This window comes from Ceratotherium simum, chromosome 10 (assembly GCF_057802395.1).
Source record: "Ceratotherium simum simum isolate JZ-2026a chromosome 10, ASM5780239v1, whole genome shotgun sequence".
NCBI lineage: Eukaryota > Metazoa > Chordata > Mammalia > Perissodactyla > Rhinocerotidae > Ceratotherium > Ceratotherium simum.
Window position 1 is genome coordinate 62,923,800 of NC_141909.1, and position 21,160 is coordinate 62,944,959.

Here is a 21,160-nt window from a genome sequence, read left to right on the forward strand (position 1 = left end):
TTCCAGAGACTGTGCGCTTATAGTACCGTATCTAAACTTCCAGTTTCTTCACCATAAACCATCCTTATCCCATAGTCACCAACAAAGAAGGCCAGAGGGCCTACTTCTCTTGGTGCTGGGTTTGTAGATGTGGGTGTGTATTGGTGAAAGTTGAAAGGTATTTATCACTTGGCACATAGCAGCCCCTATTTAAGTATTTCCATATTTATTCTGACAGGATAAACAGCCCATCCAAATAAGTCTTTAAGTCAAAGAAGCCTTTCTAACTGTTCTTTTTGCTGGTGCCTACCATAATTTGAATCTGACATGATGCTTTAAAGAACCTGAGCTACCCATTTCATATGTTGTCTTAGTCTGTTTGGGCTGGCATAACAGAATACCATAGACTGAGTGGTTTATAAACAACAGATATTTATTTATTATGGTTGTGGAGTCTGGGAAGTCCAAGATCAAGGTGCTGGTAGATTCAGTGTCTGGTGAGACCCACTTCCTGGTTTCTAGACAGCTGCCTGCCTTCGCTAGAACCTCACATGGTGGAAAGGGGTGAGGGAGCTCTCTGGGGTCTCTTTCGTAAGGGTACTAATCCCATTCATGAAGGCTCTGCCCCTGTGACCTAATAACCTCCAAATATTGGGGATTAGGTTTCAACATATGAATTTTAGGGCGGACACAAACACATGTTAAATAGGGGAAATCACATATTTGTCATCTTTCTCTTTTCTATCCCCCTAATCCTAGTGGCTTAACCAGTCAAACAAGACTATCTCCAGAGCTTCTCCTTGAGATGAGTCTTCCCTGACCTAAAAGGTGTGAGCAGTAGAATAGATGAAGGCTGTTCACACTGATCAACCAGAAAAGAGATGTCACATGCCTGTTCTATGTGCCGAGAACAAGGCACAGGACATTCATTCAGGTACTCACTCCTCCTTGCAGTCATTTGCTCATTTGTTTGTGCGTATTGAGTGCCTACTGTAAGCCAGGGAGAATTCTAGGTCCTGGGGAGACTGTGGTGAACAAGCCAAAATCCCAGCCCTCCATGAGCTTATATTCTGTTGGGGCAGTAGACAATAAATAAATATATAATATATTGTTATGCTCCGAAGAAAAATAAAACAGAATAAGGAGGAGAGTGATAAGAGTGGTCAAGGAAGGTCTCTAAAGAGGTGGCATTTGAGCAGGGACCTGCATGAAGTGGGGGAATGAGTGGAGCAAGTAAGGTGGAGGAGGGGAGGAAGGGAAGCCCCACGAGAGGGGCAGGAGCTAAATCATGAAGGGCCTTAAAAGGCCCTAGAGAGGACTTTGGGGTTTACTCTGAATGGAGTGATTTGAGCAAGGGGCATCATAATCTGCTTTGTGTTTTTCAGTGCTTACTTTGGCTGCTAGGAGGAGAATAGATAAAAGAACAGGCGTGGAGGCAAGGAAGCCTTGTAGAAGGCTGTTACAATAGTCTTAGGCTTTTTTTTTTTACTTTTCACTTTGAAATAATTTCAGACTTTAACGAAGTTGCCAGAACAGTGCAGAGTCCTATACATCGTTTACTCAGATTCCCCAAATGTTAACATCTTTGAAAACTACAGTACCAATATCAAAATCAGGACATTAACATTGATACAATACTATTCTCTAATCTACAGACCTTATTCACAGTTTTCGAGCTATCCCACTGATAACCTTTTTTGGTTCAGAATCCAACCCAGGACCACACATTCCATTTGGTTATGTCTCCTTAGTTTCCTTTAAACCTGGAACAGTTCTTCAGTCTTTCTTTGTTATTCATGACCTTGGCATTTTTGAGTACTAGCCAGAATGTCCCTCCCTTGTAGAATGTCCTTCCATTTGAGTTTGATGTTTCCTCGTGGTTAAATTCAGGTTATGCACTTTTGATAAGAATACCACAAAGGTGATGTTATGTCCTTCTCGGTGCATCATATCAGGAGGCATGATATTGATTTGTCCTGTTACTGGAGATGTTAACTTTGATCACTTGTCCAGGTAGTGTCTGCCAGGTTTCTCCACTTTAATCACCCTGTGTAATTCATAAGTATTTTATGAGGAAATACTTCAAAACTATGTAAATATTCTGTTTCTCATCATATTTCTGCCCAATAATTTTATTGATGATTCTTACCAGAAATAGTTATGACTGGTGTTTGCCAAATTGTGTTTTTTCTATTATCATTATCTCTTCTACACTTTTTGGTTGGAATTGTACTATAAGGAAAAACTTTCACTTCTCCCCCCTTTACTTATCTATTCAGTTGTTTATGGGCCCACAAGTTCTTGTTTATTTCTGTGTGAGCATTTGTTACCAGCATTTATTTATCTTGTTGCTCAAATTGTCCCCGATTTGGCCAATGGGAACCCCAATATAATTGGCTCTTGTGTCCTTTTCACATGTCCCCATCATTTTTTGAGCAGATCTTACTATTTGGTACCACATGATATTCCTGGCTTATTTTGTACATTCCTTGCCTCAGCCCTAGATTCAGCCATCCAAATAGCCCTCATTCCCTTTATTAGAGAATAGTATTTAGAAGCCAAAATCTGGGTGCCATGTATTCTCATTCTTAATGGGGGTGTCATTGCTTCTTGGCCCTCTCAGTAGACAGAGCTATAAAATATATGTGTGTACTCACACATCTGTAACTATTTCTATATCTATATCTATGATTTCCTAGGGATACTTCCAATTCCAGTCTAACACCAGAGACTTTATTCTAACCTCCCCCCCTTATTTGTAACTCCTATTATAATAGTGAGAAACTCAGCCCTTATTATCCTCAATGCATTACTCAGTTGCTCAATTCTAGAATGCACATTAGAATAGTTTCAGAATTGCTAACTTGTATAACCCATACCCCTGTGAAATACAAACCTACCAACTAGAGTACCATATTTGTGTACACATCATTTTATGTTTTGCCTTAGACTATGCAGTGAAACTACCATTTTCCAAAGTTACTTTTGTCATTTCTCCCCCTGCCCTCCTTCAGTATGGTTGTATCATTCATTTGTAACACAGCTAGGTTCACTTGTTTCTGTTTTATTGCATTTGGGGTCCACCACTACCCCATACTCCTAGTTGATTTTAATTATTTACTTGTTTTTGAGCTTGTGAAATATTAACATTGTTCCCAAACTCAGAATCAAACAAAAAAATATACTTAGAAGAGTGTTACTCTCCTCATCCCTTCTCCATTCCCATTTCCCAGCCTCTCCCCCACATCTGCTGTAGTTAACAAATCTCATTAATTTCTCATCTTCCCTTTTTCCGTAGATGAAAGGTAGCATAATGTGGTTATTCTTTTGCACTTCACCTTTTTTACTTTACAGTATATCCTGAAAATCACTTCATATCTATCCAAGAGATCTTCTTTATTCTTCATAGCTGCATAGTACTCTGTGAATGAACCATAGTTTATTTACTCGCTCTCTCATACGAGCATTTGGGTTGTTCCCAATATTTTGCGATTTCAAACAATGCTGAAATGAACAGCGTTATGCATGTGCATTTTTTTTGGAGTGGAGACAGAATCTTCAAGATAAATTTCTAGAAGTGAGATTGCTGGATTAAAAGCTAAGTGCATATGTAGTTTTGTTGGATATGGCTTTCCCCATTTTACTGGTTTGCATTCTTATCAGCAATGTATGAGTGTCTTTTTCCCCCATAGCCTTTACGACAAAACATATTTCATACTTTTTAATTTTCCAGGCAAGAATTTTGATAGTGGCTCATACAAGGATGGTAGCAGTAGAGGTGGTGAGAAGTGCTTAGATTCTAGATATATTTTGGAGGGAAAACCAATTCAGTTTATAATGGATTGCTTTGGAGGCTAATGCAACAATTTTCCAACCAGGGTTTTCTCCAATTCTATTTAAATATTAGGCATCAATATTAACAGTCTAAACTAGTAACTTCATTTGTCTGACATTTATGAAGCTTTTGATGACTCTCACCTTTGTCTTGGGCCAGCCTTATTATAATATTCTGGTAAATATACGGCATTATAATAGGTAACGCTAACTGCTCTAACAAGTAATTTTCAATATTCCAGTGGCTTAATGCTGCAGAAGTTTATTTCTCGGTCATGTAACAATCCAGTGCCGGTGTTCCTGATTTACAGGTCTTTTCCATGTGGTGATTCAGGGACCCAGGCTCCTTCTAGAATTTCTCTGTGCCCTGGGGTCTTGGAGTCCTCTAGGAAGAAGTGTAAAGAGAAAATGGAAAAGGGATATCTTAACTGCCTGCCCTGGAAGAGATGCATATTACTTCCTCGTACTTTCTAGGTTCCATGGCTGAGGACTGGTCCCATGCCCCCTAGATTCAAGAGGGCCTGGTTAATGTGGTCCCTGCAGGACAGCATTTTCCAGGGAGTGCTGTATATATGGAAGGGGGAATATGAATTTAAGTGAGCAATTAGCTAACTCTGCTACAGATATTTAACAAAGTAAGCCATTTGGGTACTGTGTGGAAATAAACATTTTGCAGGATGGAATGTATATCCTGAAGTATTACATTCTCAAATACTGAAGGAAGGTTAGAAAAAAAGGTATATGGAGTTTAATAGCAGGGGAAGAAAATGAGTTATACAGAAGGAGAAAATATTTAGTTTTGAAAAGCTAAATAAGCATAACAGAGGATTTCCAAATAACAAGATTTGTGGATGAAAGAAAGATTTTTGTATTTTCATTCATCTGCTCATTCATTCATTCAACAGACAACACCTGACCCTGTCTGCTGCTGGCTCTGTGCTTGGTGCTGTTATGGGTGTGTAGTGTGGGGGGAGGGCAGCAAGCTGAGGGAAGAGGAGATGGGAGCTGCACGGGGTGGTTACCACATGTGCATGGGGGACGTGATGTGTGTTCTTACGTGGGCAGGAATATATACAAGCAGAATGTTGTGCAGGTATAGGAAGAAGCCATTAAGCATAATCCAGAATAGTGGATTTTTTTTTCCTTTTGATCTTGAAAAAACACCTTCTCTGACAATTATATGAGAAACTTTCCTAAAAGCTTTTCAAGTGCAGCACTTCATTAGAACCAATTGATAATATGAATAGGAAAAATGTCAGATTCCAACAAATAAAAAGCTATTTTATGTTCTTTTCAGAGTCCAATATTTTTTTTTTTTTTTAAAGATTTTATTTATTTTATTTTTTCCCCCCAAAGCCCCAGTAGATAGTTGTATGTCATAGCTGCACATCCTTCTAGTTGCTGTATGTGGGACTCGGCCTCAGGATGGACGGAGAAGTGGTGCCTCGATGCACACCCGGGATCCGAACCCGGGCCACCAGCATCGCAGCGCGCGCACTTAACCACCAAGCCACAGGGCCGGCCCAACCAATATTTTTTAATAATGTAAAAAATGAGTATTTCTCACATTCTTTTTTTTTTTTTTTAAAGATTTTATTTATTTTATTTTTCCCCCCAAAGCCCCAGTGGATAGTTGTGTGTTGTAGCTGCACATCCTTCTAGTTGCTGTATGTGGGACTCGGCCTCAGGATGAACGGAGAAGTGGTGCCTCGATGCGCACCCGGGATCCGAACCCGGGCCACCAGCATCGCAGCGCGCACACTTAACCACCAAGCCACAGGGCCGGCCGATTTCTCACATTCTTAAGTATTTGTAGGCTTTGCACTCATCTTATATGGAAAAAGTTGTTATTTTTTCTCAGTACACAAGGAGTTTGGTTTATAAGAGGACTGCCAGAGAAGAAAATCTGTCATAATATTTTATAGCCACACCACTAGAGTAATGCTAATAACCAGCATCTGTACTGCACACCACAGTTTACATAGGGTCCCGCGTAATTGATGCAATCTGATTCTCACCATAAGCCTGTGAAGTAGGTCATGGCTAGGTTGATGTTATGATCGTAGTAGTCGTAGTTGTATTACCATCATCTCCATTTTACAGTTGAGGAAACTGACACTTAAGGATGTAGGTAATTTGCCTAGAATCTGTAAACTTAAATTCCCAAAGAAAGAAATTTTAAATTCTAATATTATAGTCTATTTATATCTGTGTTCAAGAATAAAAAAATCTCATTGAGCTTTTTTAAACCCCATTTACTTCTCATCTATTATTGTTGGGGTGGGAGGTAGACAGCAGTTAAGAAAATATGGTTAATATTTTCAAACAGTACAGTATTTTCCATTCTTCTTAGAATTATGTCCATTGTTTGAAGGTCAATTAATTGCCATTTTCATTTCCCTTTGGTCTTTATAGTAATTGATTTTATGGTACATTAAATTTGGGGAAAAACATGCTTAAAGGGTGGGACTTTTATTCTTGGAGCCAATTTTTTTCTCTTTTGGGACTTGTTTGTTCTTTCAACAAAAATGTATTGTATGCCAGGAACTGCACTAGATCCTAATTCCTTTGCTTACACGTTTTGTTGGTGAATAATATTGTTACTTCGTGACTAATGTCTAGCTGGGTCTGTTCTCTCAGGTGGGGTGACTGCTCTCTGTTGGGACCCCGTCCAGCGAGTGTTGTTCTCAGGCAGCTCAGATCACTCTGTAATCATGTGGGACATCGGTGGGAGAAAAGGAACAGCCATCGAGCTCCAAGGACACAAGTAAGACTGCTGGTGCTTTTGTAAAGAACTCTAAGATTCCCAGCTGAAAGCTAGAACAAAGGAGTGCAGTCCAGTCTCCATGGCAGGATCTTAGCATGGGAAGGAACATGGCAGGAATGCAAATAATGGCCACTGTGGTTTACATCTGTACATCTCTTTATTTATTTATACCCCATTTTATTCCACAGAGGATTTGAGAGTGCTTGCAAAAACCATAAAATTAAATAATGGCAGCAAATAAATAAAAGGTAAAAATTAGAACCAGGGAGAATATAAGAGTGAAAATTTGAGAATGAGAGAAAAATGAGCTTAAAAATACAAGCCAGGAAGGCCCACAGAATTTCTTAATTGAGTTTAAGATTCCTGGCAGCTTAAGGAATAGAGAGAAATAATATCCTTACACAGTACATTTTGTACTTCACCAAATATTTATTGAGTACTCGCCTTGATTCATATCAGGCTCTTCTTCCTTAAGGGACAATTTCGGGGGCCTGAGAGAAGAGCAGAGAAAGCTTTGGGTTTCCTTGGAGCAGTTCTCAAACTTTGCTGTACACAAAGAATCACCAAGGACTTTGTTAAAAAGTAGATTCCTGGGCCCTGTCTTCCGAGATCCTCCTCGCCGGGCTGGAGCTTTGGGCACCTGTGTCGTAACCAGCTTCCCAGGTAGCCTCTGCTGGTGACCCTCAGACCACGCTCTGACGTGTTCCACGTGTGCTGCCCACAGGCCCTGAGGGCAAAGCCTGATCATGTTGCAGAAAAGAATTTCAGATCTGCTTTAGAACACTAAAGCTGTTCTGAATTGTTTTAACTTGTAAAGTTTTCAAAATGATATTAAGAGTGACTCTAGACAGGCACAAACAAATGTCAGTCATGCTTCCATGGACTGGTTTTGAGCAACATTAGCTCTGCCTGTAAATCTGCCTGGAAACACTAGTTTTAAAATAGTCTCCTAAGCAGTTAAACCTACAGTTTGGGATTATTAGATATGGATGAATTTAATTTTAGAGGGTGTATGCACAAATAATTATTTTAGTTTTAGAGAAGTAGCTAGTAAGCCCTTCTTTCTTGCATTAGAGAACAGATCAGTTGTCTGGGGCTACACCTGGCTTGTGGGGCCACTCGGACCTCATCATCAGCTCACTAGAAGAATCATTCTCTTATATTTATCTCCATGACAAGGGACACACATCATGATCATGTAGGAGTTGACATCATTCATGTAAGTGATGAAAAAGAGAAGCCAAAGTCCTGTTTAATAACACTCAGTTATCTAATCTGCCAGGTAATTCCTGCCACTTCAGGCTCTCTCAGAGAAATAAAATGCAGGTTTGAATGAAGATCAGTGATATTTGTTGGACTCATTCAGATTAGCTTATAACTAGTTTTATTTTTTACACAGTGGTTAATAAAGACTGCAAGCAGTCTTGCATGACCCATCCACAGGGTGGTAAAGTGTAACCGTGCTCAGTGTTGGCATCACTGTATGCTAAGTGCCCTCATGCAAAATCTTGTTCTGGGAAACTTGCAACTACAGTTTGATAAGAAAAGAAAAGTTATCAAGTTGAGATACAGTCTCTCAGTCCCAGAAAAATGAAACCTAAACTAAATAGGTCTTCCAGTTTCTAAGAAATACAGACTTGGCCTTTTAGAAAATGGAACAGACCACACTTGGAGTCCATCCCAATAGGATCACACCCTTAGAACTTAGGACAGGCAGGTGCTGAGATCAGGAGCCACCAGTCAGAACTGGCTGTAGACAGGAATAATGGCAGAAGGCCTTCGTCTAGTGCTTTATTTAAGTCAAGCTTAGTAATAAAGTGAACTCTCTGGGAGGCTCCTTGTCACCAGGTCTCAGCCTGAGATGGGTTGCCCTGGTGTCACAGAGCTAGGAGAAATAAACTTCCTCAGCATCAGCTGGTGTCACTCTGTTAGAGTGGGTTTGAATGTCCCACGTAAGGAGAGGGAAGACACTGGAGCTGCTGAAAGTGAGAGGATGGGATTCACAAAGAAAGTGCAGGAAGGAAGGGGCAAGGGCAGCAGGCAGGAGAGGAGGAGTCATTGGCCATTTTCACAGCAGTCATTCCTTTGCCCTGAAAATTGGCCCTGGACTAGTGTTCAGTGATCCCTGTATTTGAATAGCACCTAATATTTTGTCAAAGAGCTTTCAAAACACACAGACACCTCAGTGTAATCTTACGATAACCCTGTGAAAGAGAGAAGCTAGATACCATTTTTCAGATGAGCATACTAGACTGCCATCCTCCAAGACCCCAGCTGGTAGCTTAGGTCTCCCAAACCTTAGTTCAGTTTGAACTAAGAAGGCTATTTGGAACCTTCCTCGTATCCAGAGCTGTGCTAGGCACTGGGGATACAAACATGAACAAATGGTACCCCCTGTGCCCCATGATGTTTTCTGTCTCTTTTCATCTTTAGAGGCCAAGGAGTTTCTGTTTGGGGCCCAAGGCTGCCCCTTGCTCTGAACAATTGTGCATTTTCCCACCTTCCCCTAGGGTGACTAATGGTGTCAGAGTTCCAAATCAAGGACCAAATTAGTGAGCTTGGGAACTGGGGAGAGCAGACTGGACCAGAGATCCCCGCCCCATGGGACGGGGAGACTGCCTTCCCCTCTTGTGGAAACGTCCAACCGCAGTGTGGAGGGACAGCTCCACGTGTCTTCTGTCCTGGGTTCTGCGGTTTCATACCATCCTTCAGCAGCAGAAATACAACATTTTTGCAACTAATTTGATTTGGTGTGTAAAACTCCCATCAAAGCAGAGAGAGCTTTAGCAGTAGACTAAGTGATGGATGACAGCAAAAACGTTTCCAAGTCCAAGGGAAAAAAGCTAAGAAAGTACACTTCTATACAATATTATCTGCATTTGAAGCATTTTGGTGTTTTTATTCCCTGCAGCAAGTGGAACGTGATCATATGTTAGCTCTGTGGAAGCAAAGGCAAAGAAAAGGTTCCAGTTTCAGGGACCAGTTATGTTTTTCAAGTATTAGTTACCAGTTGGATGGATATTATAGAGGCATAGACCTGGACATTTATTGTCCCATGCCCTCCTTGTCAAATCTGATAATAGTACTTGGGCTTTCTAGATCCTTTTTTATTCTTAGGTAATATCTTTCATTTCATGACCAACTTTTTGACCATAATTTTTCTTTCTAGTAGTGTTTTCTTAGGCTTCTAAGACTTTTTAGCAACTTAATTTAATGGTAGCTTGATTTAAAGCACAGGTAAAGGTGTGTGTGGTCCCTTGTGATGGGACCCTCCACCAAGACTGGGATCCACATGTTGCATGAGGCTGGGTCACGGCCATGACCCTGGGCATGCACGGCCTGTGTATTTGCTTCCTCTTTCCACAATCCCAGCTCTTGGTTTCTCTGTCCCTACTCTTACCATGTGTAAGACTTGTGTTATAAGCATCCTCCAAGCCTTTTGGTAAAGAAATAGGCTATTCATAAGTAAATATAGATTGGAAGAATTTGTGCTTTTCCCTCTTGTATCAAGTAAATTGCATGTAAAGTTATGAAAGAAGTAGAATTCTCGCATTCAGCTTCTTCTGGATTTTGAAGAGGTAGGGCAAAGATCAATAGGTATGAAAGCTTTCTTTCCTTCCGAATCTGAGATTTAGGAGCATTTCTCACTGTAGCACTAGAGAATTATTAGGATAGAGAAGAGATGTCTTTTCTAGTTCTAATTTAGCTAAATACATAATAGATCACAGTATAAGAAATCAGAGTTCTCGTAGAGGGTAGAATCTGGTTAAGGAGAGAGGGACTCTGAGTCAGGCCAAGCTGTATTTGAGCCAGGCCTTCTGCAGGCTTAGGCAAGGCACTTCATCTCTCCGATCTCAGTTTCCTTATCTCTAAAATAAGGGTAATATTGAAAAGAAAAACCCTTAAAGGTTATCAAAAAACATAAATTATATAATGCATGCAAAATAATCAGCACAAGAGTAAGGGCTATTAAGTGGCAGTTGTTAAAATTGTTAATAAAAATTACAGTAATTCAAAATCAAGCTCTTGGATATGATTAGTTTCTGATTGTAGCATTTCCAGTGGAAATAGGGCCACATATACCTTCTCCCTCTATTCATAATACAGTCAACAAATGTTTACTGAGCTCCAGCTACATACCAGACTTTGTGTTAGGCACTTAGGACACAAAGGTGACCAAGAAAACAGTCCCTGCTTGCATGGAGCTGTGCTAGAAGTACAAAAATGAGGTAAAGGTGGGACAGTTGGCCATTTTTACTAGAAAGTGGGAAGCCTCAGGGAGGGAGTCACTCTTGATTTGGATCTTAGGAGATGAAGAGATTCTCATGGTTGTCAGGATTAGGTGGTTACCCAAAACAGAACCACATGAAAACACTAAATACAGTGTTTTCAGGAAATTGCAAGTGGGGGCAGTGGCTAAGCTGAACTTCCACCCTAGCCAGTAAACAGCAAAATGTTGCTAATCTCAAACCAGTGCACCCAGACAGGGGTCCCTGAGCTCAGATTCAGACTGGCTGTGGTCCAAAGATTCCTGGGGAGCCAAATCCCTCTACGGTCCCTTTGGCATTGGATGACCCTTGCTATCAGTTATCCGGGAGACCTCACACATGTGGATTGCTCATGAGCCTTCTCTGGTCCTTGAAGACTTATGAATATGGGAGTTCTGAATATAAGAGAGCGAGACCTCTGGTAGCAGATGCATAACTGATTAGATTTACACAAGGTAACCTAGGACTTTTCGTCAAAGAAATGAAAGATACTATACATTTAAGTCCCTCCTACTCTTAGAGGATGGAAGAGGGCCTAAACTGACATTTGGGAGGATGTTGGCCTATGTCTGAAAATCTGTTTCTATAAAGAGGATAAGGCTTCCCTACCCTTTCTCCTTAAGAAGTATCAGATGCAGGACCAGCTTCCTGGGCGTGATTCCCGTGCAGTTGCTTCAAGGCCCTGTGCTGAGAAGGGCCTCATGCTTGGTTTAAATCTCTGCTCTCACTATCTTGTAATTCTTAATAAATTTTTAACAAAGGGCCCTGTATTTTCATTTTGCATTGGGCTCCCCAAATTATGTAGCTGGGCCTGATCAGACATGTTGCCCCTAGGGCTAGTGAGAAAGGAAGTAAGGCCATCCCACTAAGTGTAGTCTTTGTAGATGGCAGATCCTGGTGGTTGTGAAAAGTGAGGTTTTTGTGCACTTGTAAGAATGTTTGCAGTGCAGTACCTGGAGCACTCATCCATGAAATAATAACCAGTTTTGAAATGCTACCTACAGTGATGTCAGATGAAACATGAATGCAAGAAGAAGGTATCTTTTATTCTTTGTAACCCTCAATCTGTGAACTGGGGGTTGTTCCCTCACCTAGCTGTTAACTGCAAGGTGGTCCTATTTTGAAGCTTTAAATCAAGAAGTCCCCGAGCAGCTTTATTACAAAGCTTGGAATCCAGCATTCATCACTGTGTCCCACTCTTCTGGGTTGGAATATTAACAGTACTAGAGTCCCATAAATTATGTATTTGTTGCTGAATGTTGCTGCCAGCTATGAGTGGCAAAGCAGTTCCTTCTGTAGCTTATTTTGGTTTTACAACATCACTGATATGTATCAAGATGCCTTAACAAATGAAATGTAGTTCAAATCACAGCATCTGTTCAACTAGTTAGATTTTCCTTCTTGCCCTTGAATGTCAGAGTGGTGGCACTCCATGGTTTAAAATGTATGAAATAACAACAGGAGAGAGGGCAAACAATTGACTTTTTTTTCTAAATGAATACGTCAAAGATTTTATATAAGTCATTAATTAATACAGGATCTAGTAAGATGTTATAACCAGTTCAAAGGAAAATCCAAAGAGTAGACACATGCGTAGGCAATGGGGAACGCTGAGTAGATTCACAATTGGCTTCTTCCATGGGAGGGGTGGGCCATGGAGATTAGTTGCATCTTCACTGGACAAGATGCATTTGCAATAATACCAGTTTTCTATAATTTACATAGTTATAAAATAGCTCAGTTAAAGATACCGAAGGTGCAGACCCCTATAGAATCAGATAACCCAGAAGGGTATGCTAAACACCACCTGATATTCCACTGAAAAGACACCCAGTAATTTCTTTTTTTTTTTTATGAGGCAGATTGGCCCTGAGCTAACATCTGCTCCTTTTGCTTGAGGAAGATTGTCCCTGAGCTAACATCTGTGTCCATCTTTCCTTTATTTTGTATGTGGGTCACCACCACAGCATGGCTTGATAAGTGGTGTAGGTCCACACCCAGGATCCAAACCCGTGAACCTGGGCCGCCAAAGCAGAGCATGCTGAACTTAACCACTATGCCACCGGGCCAGCCCCTGACACCCAGTAATTTCTTTTTGTCCATTTCAAAGTCTTTCACAGTCTACCTGACAGTTCTTCTCCCCTCCTCTCCTGTAATCATCATAATCTCAAAGATTATTCTTGATCACAAAAAAAGGCTGGTCTCATGAGATTTGGCCCAATTATTTCCATTGGTGTGGTAAGAGTGTTAATCAACCATATATTGCTTTGCAAATATAGAGCCATACAGTATTAAACAGCTATTAAGCCCACAACATTAACTTCTGCCTGTAAGGTTTTTTTTTTTTGAGGAAGATTAGCCCTGAGATAATATCTGTTGCTAATCCTCCTCTCTTTTGCTGAGGAAGGCTGGCCCTGGGCTAACATCCGTGCCCACCTTCCTCTGCTTTATATAGGATGCTGCCACAGTATGGCTCAATAAGTGGTGCGTAGGTCCATGCCTGGGATCTGAACCTGCAAACCCCGGCTGCCGCAGCAGAGCATGCGAACTTAACCGCTATGCCACCAGGCCAGCCCCTGCTTGTAAGTTTTTATAAAGAATCTTGGATTGGGCTTTTCAAAGCCTCTATTATTTGCTATCCAAAGGCTAGGAAACCGAGCCTAAGAAACTCTCTGCCATATTTCACTTATAGTACCTATAACCTTGGTTGAATTTCTCAACGTTTCCAACATTTGCTAGGTTCCTGGCCTGGTAGCTTCCTTGCCACCTGTGAGGCCAGGACCCTGCAAACCAGGTACCAGGCCAGTTTTCCTGAGAGGGCTTTGTAGGCATTGGCTCCGTAAGTTCTTAAAGTTGCTAGTCATATCTGATTCAATGAGCATCATTCTCTGATATGACACTCTAGGTAAGAGCTTGATTGTCTAACTATATCCTGTGGATACATTCTCATTGAACCTATGAAGTAACTATATTACCATGAAAATTAAGGGGACTCAGTAACAGTTTGTGAATTCTGGAGGATCAGTGAGAATTGGATATCATTTTTAAATGTTTCAATTTAGCCTATGAACGCAGAGTTTACTAAATTGTAGGTTAGAGATAGGTTAAAAAGTAAGAGAAAAGGCATCCTCATATTTCCAGAAAGTAGAGCATTAAAATAACATCAACCAAATAACCACAATAAAATTTTCCTCTTCAGTTTATTCAGTCCTGTATAATTAATTCTTGTTCTGCTGGTTCTTGGTTTAGCGGTCTGCATTCATGAAGCCATCTGCATCCAGACCAAAAAGAGTCCAGAAATCCAAGGAAATTCTGACTCAGTCCACTAACAGCTTAAAAATTGTCTAAGCAATGTCAACTCAGTAGCCTTTCCCAAGAGTCTAGTCTTTGAAATATCAATATTTTAAAATACCTGGTACATACAGTCCTTTTCCACAAAACTTTGAGATTGTCGTTTCTGGCCTGTAGCTTTTATAGCAGAGCCTTCAGGCAAGCATCAGGGTAATACAAAAGTTACCTGTAGATTATAGAGACTTAATGGTTAATTTTTTATTCTGACAATGTCAGAAGGGAAGAGAGTACAATTCTCTATTGAGATACCCTACATGACTATTTCCTAAGAGTTTTGATCAATATTTTCCTTGAAGGTAAAAACATATTATAGACAATGAGAACACTGATAAATCTCTAGGGTCTTCCCATAAATATACAATTTCAGAAATATTTATGTTAATAACATTTTACTGAGCATCTCTTCTGATCTGACAGCTCTTCGTATGTAACTCTTAACATAGTAACACATCAAACAAATGCACTTATTTCTAGCATCTCTCTTTTTATAAGGCAAAGGAACAAATCTTTATGATTTTCCAGAACCCCTCTAGGAAATCTCAAAGATAGTTTTAGGTGTAAAAAATATCCTAAAGTTTTTATTTCATTTTTTCAAAATACAGGATACAGTCTGGGAAGGCAAAACCAAAGAATTGTCAGAGGAGTTTTAGGTACTTGATTAAAATAAGACAGGTGCCCAAAAAGTAATACTTGGTTATCTATATAATCTAAGTAACAATAACACATTTGAAAATAAATAGAGAAAGTAACACAATTTTAAAGAATTTAGCTCTTTTCACAAGTGAGGGCCGTTCTTTGTTTTTTCCTTAAATAATCAAGTCAACCTAAAGCTCTGAAAATAATTCTAGTGAGACACAGAATCTCTGCTAGTTAGGCAGATTCCATAGAAGGTAAAGAAGATCCTTTTGCATTGTGGTCAAAGGCATTAATCAGTAAACCAAGGAAGCAAGCCATCAAAACTGAGGGAACTATGCCAAAACTATGCATTTTATAGCCTTTTTTTTTTCAGACTTGAGTATTATAAAGCAAAGCAAATAAAATTTACTTTCCAAGTTTTGGCCTTCATTTTTCTCTTCCATATTCTGGAACAAATTTGTACTTTACTGTAGAATTGCCTTTTCTCTTAAAAGTATACAATGGAGTTTTCCAGAGGCTGCATGACGAGCGATAACGTAACAGATGCAGAAAGAGATAAGTATCTGGCTCTCTCCTATTAAGCCAGACGTTGGAAAGACTTGCAAAAATGTTAAACGGTGCCATTTTTGTCATCAAAATTTTTCATTTTGAGAAATATAGTTTTTTTCACAAAATATGTTATGTTAAAATAGAATGGATCCATCATTGCTATTTTCAAATGAATCAGTATTTTTTTTAATTTCTCAGTTTTGATTTCAAATACAATAAATATTGATAATTGTCACTCATTTAAACTAAAGCTCTTCAGTGTCCTCACATAAGTTTTAAGAGTGTCAAGTGGTCCTGAGACCAGAAAGTTTGAGAACCACTGCTTTAAGACACAACTACTCCCTTTTTCTTTCAAAAACAAAAGCACATACACAGCTATATTTCTTTTTCATTATTGCACCTGGCATAGTCTCAACCACCCATTTGAATGATAATAATTAACCAAAGTAACTAACTTATATTTCATAGAGAAAATTGGGAGGAGGGAGGATGTGGATAATTGAGAACTGTCTGTCACATACAACCATTTTAGCAGACTGGCAAAGCTCATGAACACACATAACACAAATTTCTACTGCGACATATATCACTTTTATATCTTCTTAAAGTGACAAAAATGAACACATTCATTGCCGGGAGCCTAAGGTATAGTGTCTTTATAGCATATGAAAATAAGAAGCAAACATATATAAACTTAATATTCTTTGTAATCAAAGTTTCAGTATTCTAACTTAGAAATTATCTAGGTATCCAATGATTATCTATTGATTAGCTCAACTTTAAATATAAGTTACCTAAAGATCTTAGGAATTATCTTTAAGTTGATTTGCTACAAAACATAATTGCTCTTTATATAAAGTTTATCAGAACAATTATTCAAGTTAGTTGAACATAAATTTATATTTTTCATAATCTTAAATATTATATAGGCCTAATATTAGCTTATTGACCAGTAATTCTATATAAATTTAGGAGAAATCAACCCATATAAAGTGTACACTTGCATTACACTTAACACTGATAAATCAAAGACACAGCTGTGTTTTAAAACATATCATACTAGTCTCATTTGCCAAAGAGTTACCTTAATTTTGTGAACTTGGATTCTGAAGATGTTACTGAATTAGATAGCATTTTCTGTAAAATAATTTTCTTTAAGTCTAGTAAATTTAAAGTTTTAGAGGTTCAATTTCCTTATTTTCTGTGAATTTTAGGAAAATTTAATTTACATAAGCACTTGTTTATCTTCATAAGCCAAACAGAACAAGTTCTTATAATTTAAAAGCTGCTATAATCTAATTAATTGATAGCTCTGGAAATAGGAAAGCATTCCATATACAAGAGGTAAAGCCCTTTCTGAACTGTAGACACAGGCCCACAGAGCTAGGCCCACAGAGCTGAATAGCTTCAGTTCTACAACTTCAGCTACAGGTCAAAGTAAACACAAAAACGGACCAAAAAATCACCAGTCCAGATTTCAAAGAGCTCTTCTCCTTCCCACTGGGCACAGAATTCTTAATTGATTTGAGCTCAAATTAGAAAAATATTCAGGGGCCGGCCCGGTGGCATAGCGGTTAAGTTCACACACTCTGCTTCGGTGGCCCAGGGTTCACAGCTTCAGATCCCGGGCACTGACCAATGCACGGCTTGTCTAGCCATGCTGTGGCAGCGTCGCATATAAAGTAGAGGAAGATGGGCATGGATGTTAGCCCAGGGCCAGTCCTCCTCAGCAAAAAGAAGAGAAGGATTGGCAACAGATGTTAGCTCAGGGCTAATCTTCCTCACCAAAAAAAAGAAAAATAGTCAAACAAAAACAACCAAGAAATCAGATTCCCTGTTCTCTCTCACCCAATGGAGAATAGATCTCTATAATCTTGTAAGTCATCACCAAATTGTCAGACTGTAAAACTGAATTCTCCATCGTGGCTGCCACCAAGAGGGACTAACTTGTCAGCCATGGACAAACTAGAAAGAAAAATAAAAGACACAATCAGTAGAGAGGGATTATTAAAACTAGAGAAATAGAGAGTCAGCAAAACTCAAGTTTATTGCTGCTTTGGATTCACCCCGGAAGCCAAGAAGTGGCATGCTTGGGCTTAAGTCACCCATGATGTGCTTCACACCTCAGGCAACACAGTTTACCTGGCTCTGTCAGGTAAATCCAGTGGGCGTCTCGATGATCTCCAGAACTCTTAAAGGACACTTGTTTTAAAAGGTAAAATCATGACTCTTGAACAAACAAAAACATGTGGCACAGATTTTATTTAATTAATCAATTAAGGAAGGAACCAGTAAGATGTTACAATCAGTTCAGCAATCAGTTTTTTTCTTTAAGTGTTGGTAATGAACAAAGAGTACCTCTTCCTGGGGCCTCAGCATCTTCAATGAGCATTTTGGCTTATTTTAAATCTTGAGTACTCTCCCGATGGTTAGCATGGTGACAGTTCCATCTGATTTCCGGGATCTGCACTTGGGGCACAGGGGTGAGCATGAGCATTGACTGACTACTGGGCATCCTTCCCTTGGGCGTTCCCTTCCTCTCCTGAACTGTCGCTAACTTTTCTTTCGCAGTGACAAAGTCCAGGCCCTGTCCTATGCACAGCACACGCGGCAGCTCATCTCCTGTGGTGGTGACGGTGGAATTGTCGTCTGGAACATGGACGTGGAGAGGCAGGAGGTGGGTGTCACAGCAGGCTGGGGGCCTCTCCCTCCACAGCCACTGGGCTGGGCTCTGTAGCTCTGGCCCCTCCTGCTCATTTCTTACTTCTTTTATGATTAAACCATGAAATAAGACATGTTATATGTCAGAGAAGAAAAAATTCTAGTATAAAAGGAGCTTCCTTTTTTTTTTTTTACCCCTCACAAATTGGCATGTAACCTTCATGTAATGGAGATTTCATAAGAATTTCGACTGAGACTAAGCTGTTGAGACTTAAAATCTGTTACACCATTCACAACAAAAGTTCAGGTGAGAAAAAGGAACCATCTATTTTCAAGCAATTAGCCCTTCAGTATAAAGTGCCCGACGAAAACAGAAAACTCATGTGCTTTATGTGATTGAGTGAAATGGTGGCTAGTGTATGAGAAGTGGTATTTGATGAAGTAAGAATCCTTAGTTTGGTATTAATAGAAATATTAGAAATAATTATTTTTGTACTTCTTTATGAGTCATGTTCTAAACAGTTCTCCAGATGTAAATGTATACTTTGTCATTTTTAAGCATATATTTAAGTTTTATCATAACATTCTTTTTTTTGTTTTCTTTTTCATCTTTGAGCATCTTAACAACTGAATCCGTTTTGACAAGTACTTTGAAGTTAACCATTTTCTCATTTCCCTAGAATTATGCTGGGTAAACTTTTCCTTTGACAGTATATATTCTTCTAATTTATTTCCTTGCAGGATGCAAAAATTAGGCAGAAAAGCAACACTTTCAAAAGACAAAAGCAATTACCCAACTTCTTTCCATGACCTCACCCAATCTCATTTCAGAGTAGTTGCTGTTACCCTCAATGTAATGCCTTTTAAATGCCAGTAATTAAATGCTTAAGAAGATTAAAGCTTGACTTGCTTAAACCATAAATCCACGGGAGTTCTATTAGTAACTAATTAAAATGATCGTTACTGTTAGGAAGTGGGAAATTGTAGAATATTGCTTTTGAAAGTACCACTTGGCCCCATCAGTATGAAGGCAGGGAAATCGGTACAATGTGCGCTAGCCATGCTGGCCAGGCTCTCTCCGTTTGACTGGTGAGTCTGCATGGGTGAGGTAACCTGCTTTGGGTGAAGGACGTCACACCTTGTCTGTCCTGGCTTCTTCCCAGACCTAACTGACCAGACCAGGGGAGAGGGAACTGCTGGGCTCTTTTCCCTCACTGCGCACTACCTCCACCCTTGATGGACAGAGACCCAAAGAAGGATAATGTTGTGGTTTCCAAAGACAAAACCAGGTGGTTGACGGACAGTCCTTTGAGCCATCTTGCTTAAAAATGATGCCTTTTGACATGTAGATAAATGGGCTCTCGGTACTTGTTGACTGTTTTAAATCTTATTGAGTGATTCAGAGCTCTAAGTGAGTAGTGGAGATGGTTCCATCCATTTTTCACAAGCGTCAAATTTTATAAACACGTATCCCGAGATGTGTCTGTGGAGCTACACTCTGGTTATGGCAAGTGTCGTGCAGTGCTCACCTCAGGAGGTCTGAGACGTGTAATGAAGCAGTCCCTGCCCTGAAGTGCTGGCAGACTTTCTGGAAGAAAAGACATGTGGGAGAAAACTATTAAATGGTGAAAATGATTCTGTTATGGTCAATGTAGGAGACAGCATTAGTGCTGGGTATTTAGGAAGGAGCCTTATCATTGACGGCTGACGTTCTCAGCAAAGGTTTTGTGGAAGGATATAGTGCTCAAAGACTGATGAGGCCTGGACATGCTCTGACCAGGACAAGAAACACGAAGGGTAAAGACAGGGTGAACGCGAGAGGTCACATGCAGAGCGTTAGTGCTCATGAGGGCTAGAAGCAGTCAGAGATGACAGGCTGGCAGCAGAGCAGGTGAGGCAGGTGATGGAAGACCTGAGTGGCTGAACGAGGATGGGGTTGACATCCCATAAACATGTTAAATGTGTCTATACAGTTAATAAAATCCATTTTTTTTAAACTTTTACCATTTTTTTAAAGTATATATAATACATGTTCTTTGTAGAAAAGTTACAAAGTGCCTGTTAACAAATAGAAAACGTCAATTACTCATAATACCACCACCTGAAATATCACCCTTAACATGTTGGCAGACATCCTCCCTACATTTTTCTCTGCATATACACATATATAAGATTTTTTTTGACAAAAAATGGAATCATACTGATTTTTTTTCCCATTCCTGATCGTTACTCACAATTCCCTCCTCATAGACAGCCACTGTGATGCATTTGATCTGTATTAAACCTGCACGCTTCCTTGTAAAAGACGGTGTGTGTGTGTGTGTGTGCACGCAAGTTTTTTGTAAATCTTCCTGATTTTCCTGCACTAAGTGTTCTGAAAAGTGACAACATAGGTAAGTCTTTTAGGGGGTAAAATGTTGTCTTTAGCTAAAAACTTTGTATTATTTTACAAAATCTGTCTTTAAACTGATTAGGGCATAAAAATTACAAAGCAAATGAAGGCTTATTTCTTTAGTTTTAATAAAATAAATAGACCAACAATTATAACTCTTAAGATGTCACCTTTTTACTTTTTCTTTTTGAGACAGTATATAGCTTTAGGTTCATTTCTTCTTAAAGGTAGGAGAGTAGGCTAAATCCGAAAATCTGTTCTGTAACAGGTTTTCCTCAGAAAAAGATTACACCAATAGAAAAAGGCCTCCCCGTGCCTTTACTATGCTGCTGTCCACTATGAATCTCGTAGAGGGGGCGGGCTATTGTTTACCACGTTTCTCAAACTTGTTTGATCTCAGGCCTCCTTTACAGTAAGTGTCCTGTGAGTCAAATCAGAGTTCCCTGGAATTCACTTTTGGGAAACCCTGGGGTTGGATATATTTCTCAAGGTTCCTTGGGTTTGGTGATATGTGGAAAGAGATCAGTCCTCTGCCAGACGATGAATTTACAGAGCTGAACATGGAACTCTAGAAGCCAATGCAGAGTCACTATGTGCATAACCTATGAAGATTTGCTAAAAAAATAGCTTTAAGCCTAACACGTCTTTTAAACCTGTTTGACCTAGTTTGGAGTACTCATGATGAGTTGGGAATTAGTGAACAGAACCAGAGTATTGTATGAC

General features: G+C 39.6%; 1 protein-coding gene across 2 annotated transcripts in view; it reads left to right on the forward strand.

The window, feature by feature from the left end:
* The window catches only part of WDFY2 (WD repeat and FYVE domain containing 2), a 191,492-nt gene that overhangs the window by 158,940 nt on the left and 11,392 nt on the right, over nt 1-21,160 (forward strand). For both annotated transcript variants that reach the window (XM_087436098.1, XM_004433681.3), the window contains exons 7-8: nt 6,454-6,580; nt 17,956-18,061. In XM_087436098.1, coding sequence (XP_087292224.1) covers nt 6,454-6,580; nt 17,956-18,061 — 233 coding nt within the window. The remainder of the gene's footprint in view (nt 1-6,453; nt 6,581-17,955; nt 18,062-21,160) is intronic.